General features: G+C 44.7%; 1 protein-coding gene across 1 annotated transcript; it reads left to right on the forward strand.

The window, feature by feature from the left end:
* Positions 1-1924: 1924 nt before the first annotated feature.
* Positions 1925-4116, forward strand: LOC106589121 (protein LRATD2). The gene has a single exon (XM_014178817.2). The coding sequence runs from the start codon at positions 2419-2421 to the stop codon at positions 3277-3279; it is 861 nt and encodes a 286-aa protein (XP_014034292.2). The 5' UTR covers positions 1925-2418; the 3' UTR covers positions 3280-4116.
* Positions 4117-9617: the final 5501 nt, after the last annotated feature.

The raw sequence follows: 9617 nt of genomic DNA on the forward strand, positions 1-9617 counted from the left end.
GACACTAAGGACACTAAGGAACAGTTTAGTAGACTAGACGATGTGAGACACTAAGGACACTAAGGAACAGTTTAGTAGACTAGACGATGTGAGACACTAGGAACAGTTTAGTAGACTAGACGATGTGAAACACTAAGGAACAGTTTAGTAGACTAGACGATGTGAGACACTAAGGAACAGTTTAGTAGACTAGACGATGTGAGACACTAAGGAACAGTTTAGTAGACTAGACGATGTGAGACACTAAGGACACTAAGGAACAGTTTAGTAGACTAGACGATGTGAGACACTAAGGAACAGTTTAGTAGACTAGACGATGTGAGACACTAAGGAACAGTTTAGTAGACTAGACGATGTGAGACACTAAGGAACAGTTTAGTAGACTAGACGATGTGAAACACTAAGGACACTAAGGAACAGTTTAGTAGACTAGACGATGTGAGACACTAAGGACACTAAGGAACAGTTTAGTAGACTAGACGATGTGAGACACTAAGGACACTAAGGAACAGTTTAGTAGACTAGACGATGTGAGACACTAGGAACAGTTTAGTAGACTAGACGATGTGAAACACTAAGGAACAGTTTAGTAGACTAGACGATGTGAGACACTAAGGAACAGTTTAGTAGACTAGACGATGTGAGACACTAAGGAACAGTTTAGTAGACTAGACGATGTGAGACACTAAGGACACTAAGGAACAGTTTAGTAGACTAGACGATGTGAGACACTAAGGAACAGTTTAGTAGACTAGACGATGTGAGACACTAAGGAACAGTTTAGTAGACTAGACGATGTGAGACACTAAGGAACAGTTTAGTAGACTAGACGATGTGAAACACTAAGGAACAGTTTAGTAGACTAGACGATGTGAAATACTAGGGACACTAAGGAACAGTTTAGTAGACTAGACGATGTGAGACACTAAGGAACAGTTTAGTAGGCTAGACGATGTGAGACACTAAGGAACAGTTTAGTAGGCTAGACGATGTGAGACACTAAGGAACAGTTTAGTAGGCTAGACGATGTGAGACACTAAGGAACAGTTTAGTAGACTAGACGATGTGAGACACTAAGGACACTAAGGAACAGTTTAGTAGACTAGACGATGTGAGACACTAGGAACAGTTTAGTAGGCTAGACGATGTGAGACACTAAGGACACTAAGGAACAGTTTAGTAGACTAGACGATGTGAGACACTAAGGACACTAAGGAACAGTTTAGTAGACTAGACGATGTGAAACACTAAGGACACTAGGAACAGTTTAGTAGGCTAGACGATGTGAGACACTAAGGAACAGTTTAGTAGGCTAGACGATGTGAGACACTAAGGAACAGTTTAGTAGGCTAGACGATGTGAGACACTAAGGACACTATGGAAACAGTTTAGTAGGCTAGACGATGTGAGACACTAAGGAACAGTTTAGTAGACTAGACGATGTGAGACACTAAGGAACAGTTTAGTAGACTAGACGATGTGAAACACTAAGGAACAGTTTAGTAGACTAGACGATGTGAGACACTAAGGAACAGTTTAGTAGGCTAGACGATGTGAGTGCCATGCTGTTACGGGTAAAAGGAAGAAAACAGCATTAATGTAAGCTATAAGAAAACCAATCCCTCTTCCACAAACAGGTTCAACTTGGTTAGCACACTGATATAACAAAGATATTACTATGTACAATGTTAATACAATGTTGCTGAATATGTATAATAACAAAGTTATGTCAAGTCTTACACATTAAACCTAAATCGTATTCATTCCCAAGGAGTAGAATATTATGGAAGCCTATGAGCATAAATAGGTTGTAATTATTCATTCCAACACTAACTTTTTAGCCCATGCTTTATTGGAGTTTGGAAAATATTATGAAAAAAAAAATGCGCACTACAGCTTTAAATGAGATTGTTTGTATCTGTGCCAAGTCGAGATCTGCCTGCCATCGAATCCACAATCACTCGCAGGCTTCACTATCGCCTCTGTGGTGTTGACGGAAACTATTCATGCAGCCTACTTATATCGGCGAGCACGGACATAACATACATTTAGTCACCGGGCACGAAGAGCCTGTAACCGATTAATCGATCTAATCGTATTGTGCATGATAGTTAAATGTTCTTACTTTACGCACGTAGAATAGACTAGGCAACATCAATCCACAGCAAGGTACCTGTTGATTTGAATAGGCTTCCTCACAGCCGTCCGCTGCTTGGGAGTACTACGTTGGTTTTTTGGGAGATCTGCGGCTACAGATGGATCGGAGTCCATTGGGAGGTTGTCATTCGTTTACCCGGGTTGTGTGTTACAGAGGCGGCTACAGATGGCGATGATCCTCGGCTTTTAAGAGGTGGACCGCCCGGCAGCGTCCTTTAGGAACGTCAACATCCTCACTATCAGCTACCGAGGGAGGGGGGCATGGGTAACCAGGTGGATAAAATTAAACTGTCACATCCAAGTTACGCAGAAGTTCCCACAGTGGACCCCAACGGGCTGGACACTGAGGAAGGTCCACGGATCGGAGTGTCTTATATTTTCTCAACAGATGACGAGGAACCGGAGGGTGAAAACAGTAACGTAGATGGAGCGGATAAAGAGCACCAGACTGCTACGGAACAGAAACACCACAAGAGAAACGAGGTGGAGTGCGCCGTTTACCACCGGGGGGAATGTATTTATGAGAAGAGCGTTAAGACCGCGGGCATGGAAATATACTCCCCTGAGAATCTACTAAACAAATGCAAGGCAGGTGACCTGCTGGAGTTTGTAACAACGGGACAGTACCCCCACTGGGCGGTGTATGTCGGTGACTTCCAGGTGGTGCACCTGCACAGAGCAGAGATAAAGAATAACTTCCTGACAGACGCCAGCCAGGGAAGGAGATGTAGGATAGTCAACGAGCTGTATAAATTCAAAGCCCTCGGCGTCGAGATGGTGGTTCAGAACGCTATGGAACAGGTAGGAGCTAAAGACGGAGAGTTGAGCTGGAGAAATTCAGAGTGTTTTGCCGCTTGGTGCAGGTTTGGCAAACGAGAGTTCAAAATGGGTGGGGAGATCCGGATAGGAAAACAGCCATACAGGTTAAAGATCCTGATGTCAAATAAACAGTCTCACATGCTGGAGTTTCAGTGTTTGCAGGACTTGATCACGGAGAAGAGGAGACAGGACCAAGTGGGAAGGACATCAGTGGACCAGGAGCTGGCCAATCATTTGAACAGTGTGGAAGAGATCAGAAGTGATCCACTCAGTGATCCAATAACTGCACAGATTGCTCAGTGATCCAATAACAGCACAGATTGCTCAGTGATCCAATAACAGCACAGATTGCTCAGTGATCCAATAACAGCACAGATTGCTCAGTGATCCAATAACAGCACAGATTGCTCAGTGATCCAATAACAGCACAGATTGCTCAGTGATCCAATTACAGCACAATAAATGGCACATTGTGTGTTTTTTTTGACGAATAGAATCAAATGGCACATTGTGGTTTTTGATGAATAGAATCAAATGGCACATTGTGGGTTTTGATGAATAGAATCAAATGGCACATTGTGGTTCTTGATGAATAGAATCAAATGGCACATTGTGGTTTTTGATGAATAGAATCAAATGGCACATTGTGGTTCTTGATGAATAGAATCAAATGGCACATTGTGGTTTTTGATGAATAGAATCAAATGGCACATTGTGGGTTTTGATGAATAGAATCAAATGGCACATTGTGGTTTTTGATGAATAGAATCAAATGGCACATTGTGGTTTTTGATGAATAGAATCAAATGGCACATTGTGGGTTTTGATGAATAGAATCAAATGGCACATTGTGGGTTTTGATGAATAGAATCAAATGGCACATTGTGGTTTTTGATTGATGGAAGAAAGATATTCTGCATCTTTGAGACTATGATTTGTTTATGTTTCATAATGATTAATATGATAATATATTTTGCATGTTTTCATGTCTGTAACAGGAAACGATCATACATTCATACCTAAGGTTATGTCATTCTGATGAAAACATGTCGTAGAGTATAGGTTGATCAATCATCTAGCTTATTGTACCGTACCAATCATCTGAGTCAAGTAAATTATCATTACATCTTTGCAATCAAACTGTTTTTTTTTTTATTCCTGGCTGTCTACAGGTGTGTGTTTCTTCAGACACTCTCTCTAGGCCAAAATGGATGCTTTCCAAGTGGACCCCTATTCCCTATAGTGCACTACTTCTGCCCAGGGCTCCAAAGTAGTGCACTTCTTCTGCCCAGGGCTCCAAAGTAGTGCACTTCTTCTGCCCAGGGCTCCAAAGTAGTGCACTTCTTCTGCCCAGGGCTCCAAAGTAGTGCACTTCTTCTGCCCAGGGCTCCAAAGTAGTGCACTTCTTCTGCCCAGGGCTCCAAAGTAGTGCACTTCTTCTGCCCAGGGCTCCAAAGTAGTGCACTTCTTCTGCCCAGGGCTCCAAAGTAGTGCACTATGAAGGGGATAGGGTGACGTTTGGAACACAGGCATAGTCTTTTCATCATTCACTTCCTGTTTCTACCTGCTTTACAGTGAGCCTCATACCAGAGTACTGCCCTGTTTCTACCTGCTTTACAGTCAGTCCTCATACCAGAGTACTGCCCTGTTTCTACCTGCTTTACAGTCAGCCTCATACCAGAGTACTGCCCTGTTTCTACCTGCTTTACAGTGAGCCTCATACCAGAGTACTGCCCTGTTTCTACCTGCTTTACAGTCAGTCCTCATACCAGAGTACTGCCCTGTTTCTACCTGCTTTACAGTCGGCCTCATACCAGAGTACTGCCCTGTTTCTACCTGCTTTACAGTCAGCCTCATACCAGAGTACCGCCCTGTTTCTACCTGCTTTACAGTCAGCCTCATACCAGAGTACTGCCCTGTTTCTACCTGCTTTACAGTCAGTCCTCATACCAGAGTACCGCCCTGTTTCTACCTGCTTTACAGTCAGCCTCATACCAGAGTACTGCCCTGTTTCTACCTGATTTACAGTCAGTCCTCATACCAGAGTACTGCCCTGTTTCTACCTGCTTTACAGTCAGTCCTCATACCAGAGTACTGCCCTGTTTCTACCTGCTTTACAGTCAGTCCTCATACCAGAGTACTGCCCTGTTTCTACCTGCTTTACAGTCAGTCCTCATACCAGAGTACTGCCCTGTTTCTACCTGCTTTACAGTCAGCCTCATACCAGAGTACTGCCCTGTTTCTACCTGCTTTACAGTCAGCCTCATACCAGAGTACTGCCCTGTTTCTACCTGCTTTACAGTCAGCCTCATACCAGAGTACTGCCCTGTTTCTACCTGCTTTACAGTCAGCCTCATACCAGAGTACTGCCCTGTTTCTACCTGCTTTACAGTCAGTCCTCATACCAGAGTACTGCCCTGTTTCTACATGCTTTACAGTCAGCCTCATACCAGAGTACTGCCCTGTTTCATCCTCAGTAGAACCAGACCTGCTTTGGTTTCGTTGTTGGTACCAATGCATTACTCATTTGGACAAGAACAGAGAAACAGGTTGTGTGTATTGGACTCTATTCAACAGCCTCTTCCCCAGAGAGCGCTCTCCGCCCCTTCCCCAGAGAGCGCTCTCCGCCCCTTCCCCAGAGAGCGCTCTCCGCCCCTTCCCCCAGAGAGCGCTCTCCGCCCCTTCCCCAGAGAGCGCTCTCCGCCCCTTCCCCCAGAGAGCGCTCTCCGCCCCTTCCCCCAGAGAGCGCTCTCCGCCCCTTCCCCCAGAGAGCGCTCTCCGCCCCTTCCCCAGAGAGCGCTCTCCGCCCCTTCCCCAGAGAGCGCTCTCCGCCCCTTCCCCAGAGAGCGCTCTCCGCCCCTTCCCCAGAGAGCGCTCTCCGCCCCTTTCCCCAGAGAGCGCTCTCCGCCCCTTCCCCCAGAGAGCGCTCTCCGCCCCTTCCCCCAGAGAGCGCTCTCCGCCCCTTCCCCAGAGAGCGCTCTCCGCCCCTTCCCCAGAGAGCGCTCTCCGCCCCTTCCCCAGAGAGCGCTCTCCGCCCCTTCCCCAGAGAGCGCTCTCCGCCCCTTCCCCAGAGAGCGCTCTCCGCCCCTTCCCCAGAGAGCGCTCTCCGCCCCTTCCCCAGAGAGCGCTCTCCGCCCCTTCCCCAGAGAGCGCTCTGAATAGTTGGCTGTCAGACTAGTCAGCCTATCTATCAATTAAGGCACTTCTTTATATATATACACGACGTCACGTTAAAGGTGGTGAAACAGTGTGAAGGTGGTAAAGGAAGTATAAAGGTTAGTTCATCACACCAAGATTACCCTGGTCCTTTTCTTGTGACCCCATGATGTGGGTATTGTAGTAGAGGATCCGGGGTGAAGGATCCCTTAGGTACAGATCTACCCAATCCTAACCTTAATCACTAGTGGGGGGAAAAGATGTCTCTCTAGTGATCACTTATGTGGGTATGTTAGTAGAGTGGATAATGTTGAGAGGATGAGGAGGGATTCATTCACAGAGTGTTGTGGTGGTTATTCAGGGTTTCTGTAGTTGGGGGAGAGAGCATGTTATGCGTAGCAAATAGCAGAAATTAGCATTTATTTTCAGCTGGTGCACTTAGCCAGTCAGTCAGTCAGCCAGCCAGTCAGTGTTATATGAAGGTTCTGTCTGTCTATATCATTGGGTTTACTTTCAGCTGCTAAACAGCCAGTCAGTCAGTGTTGTACAGTCTGTTGAGCCTTCGCTCTATCTCAGGGATTGACCTAAAGGGTTAATCTATTGCCTGGGGCAGGTGAACTGAGCAGTCAGAAAGTTGAGCCTGTTCTGAGGTTTCCCCAGGTAATAAAAATAATACAAAAACTGCAAACTAAGCCTCACCTAAAACAGATCTTTCTGTTCTTTCATCCCTATCGTTTAAGTGAAAGACAAACAATTTATTGAATTTTGGCATCTGGTCAAGTTGTGCTTTCTCTGTGGTTGCACCATTAGGCAGGTGATTTTAAAACTGAACTCCAGTAGCCTAACATAGAGGCTACAGGTTCTCCTTCCCCAAGGTCAGAGTTACAACGCTGGCTGGTGGCAATAATGGAATTACTTGTTCAGTAATTAAAGCTGGAAATTCAAACATTGCAGATTACAAAATAAATGTTTGATGCAACAGTATACTAATCAGCTACCAATTAATTTAAACTAATATATACACAACTGTCTTGTATAGCTTACCAGAGTACAGGCTTACCAGAGTACAGGCTTACCAGAGTACAGGCTTACCAGAGTACAGGCTTACCAGAGTACAGGCTTACCAGAGTACAGGCTGTAAATTTAATCCATTTTGAATTCAGGCTGTAACACAAGAAAATGTGGAATAAGTCAAGGGGTATGAATACTTTCTGAAGGAATCCTATTGGCATGAGCTGTGCGTCGAAATCTTGTGAAATAGAAACAGAATTTAATTTACTTTTTTTTTTTTTAGCTGGAGCAGCTCAAGCTTCTCTCGGCGCCGGCAGGTTTACACGCCCAGGTCTCGTTGAAATGAATAGGAGCGTCTCATGCTCATGTTGACCCTCCGACGAAGCAGGACCATTAAAACGCATTGTTTTTCATCCTCTATGGTTTTTTTTTTTTAACTTAGTGACAAAGTAATAGCAATTTTGCGTTCAAACAACAATTTTCACATTTTCGGGCAAGTGACAATAGTCTTTGGGCAATCAAAACATACAATCAAAATATACTGCTGACTTGTTCGATGGGCAAGTCCCTTTCAGACCTTAATGTCAATCCCTGTATCAATATCTTGTGGTTTATTTTCAGCTGGTGTGCACTAAGCACTCAGTCAATGGAATATTTGGAGGCTTCAGTCTATACATGTTGTCAGTTTAACAGTGTTGCTTCCGTCCCTCTCCTCACCCCAACCTGGGCTTGAACCAGGGACCCTCTGCACAAATTGACAACAGTCACCCTTGAAGCATCGTTTTCCCATCGTTCCACAAAAGCTGTGGACCTTGCAGATCAAGGGAAACAACTACTTCAAGGTCTCAGAGCGAGTGACGTCACGATTGAAACGCTACTAGCGCGCACCGCTAACTAGTTAGCCATTTCACATCGGTTACACTGGCCTATCTTGTTCTTCTGTTTCTAACGGAGTTAGATCATGTGTTAGAACCAGAGGAACAGGAGTCATGTAATTACCACTGACTGAGTTAGAACCAGAGGAACAGAGGCTCTCTCCCTGTAAGGTTGAATAGGATCTGAAAGCGTGAGGGCAAACAGGAGCTCTACCCAATTATACAGCTGTCAACTAGACTCTACCCCGACCAGTGATCTACTGGCTAGCAACCATCTAGCCCTGTTCTATAGTACTGATGAATTGACATGGAATCTTCTTCCATTGACAGAGAACAGGTGTTGGGGCATTACATTCGCTCCAAGAATGAGTCGGCACAATAAGAGAAACCACTTGCCTAGGCGTTTATTGTTGAAAACGCTCTGCCGTTCCACTACTTCTAGGAAATTGCCACTGCAAATTCCATTCACAAACACAAGCACGGACGGACGGACGCACACAATACTTTTTCACATTAGTAAAGAACGGGTCATTTTCCAAGATGGAGGTAAGCTGCAATTTAGGCCTCAATCTTGATTCTTGAAATTTCTCTGCAAGGGTCTGAAAACTTTCCAAATGCACTGTATATACTTTCTCCACATTTTGTTACATTACAGCCTTATTCTAAAAAGTGTATTTTTATTTTACCTTTTATTTAACTAGTCAAGTCAGTTAAGAACAAATTCTTATTTTCAATGACGGCCTAGGGAACAGTGGGTTAACTGCCTTGTTCAGGGACAGAACGTTGGATTTGTACCTTGTCATCTCGGGGATTCGATCTTGCAACCTTTCGGTTACTGGTCCAACACACTGCTGCCCCAGGTAGCCTAGTGGTTGGATTAAAAATTGATTAAATAGTTCCCCCCCTCAATCTACTCACAATACCCCATAATGACATCACAATACCCCATAATGACATCACAATACCCCATAATGACAAAGCAAAAACAGGTTTCTAGAAATATTTGCAAAGTATATATAAAAAAATAATTAAATATTACATTTACATAAGTATTCAGACTTTGTTGAAGCACCTTTGGCATTGATTACAGCCTCAGGGCTCTGGCTGGGCCACTCAAGGACATTGAGACTTGTCCCAAAGCCACTCCTGCGTTGTCTTGCTTGTGTGCTTAGGATCGCTGTCCTGTTGGAAGGTGAACCTTCGACCCAGTCTAAAGTATTGAGCGTTCTGGAGCAGGTTTTCATCAAGGATCTCTCTGTACTTTGCTCTGTTCATCTTTGCCTTTATCCTGACTAGTCTCCCAGTCCCTGCTGCTGAAAAAAATCCCCACAGCATGATGCTGCCACCACCATGCTTCACCGTAGGGATGGTGCCAGGTTTCCTCCAGACGTGATGCTTTGCATTCAGGCCAAAGATTTCAATCTTGGTCTCATCTAGACCAGAGAATCTTGTTCCTCACAGTCTGAGAATCCTTTAGGTGCCTTTTGGCAAAGTCCACGCGGGCTGTCGTGCTTTTTACTGAAGAGTGTCTTCTGTCTGTCCACTCTACCATAAAGGTCTGATTGGTGGAGTGCTGCAGAGATTTTTTATTTATTTATT

Source organism: Salmo salar, chromosome ssa27 (assembly GCF_905237065.1).
Source record: "Salmo salar chromosome ssa27, Ssal_v3.1, whole genome shotgun sequence".
Classification (NCBI taxonomy): Eukaryota; Metazoa; Chordata; class Actinopteri; order Salmoniformes; family Salmonidae; genus Salmo; species Salmo salar.

Coding starts and splice junctions, on each gene's coding strand:
- LOC106589121 (XM_014178817.2), top strand. CDS start 2,419: ATGGGTAACCAGGTGGATAAAATTAAACTGTCACATCCAAGTTACGCA.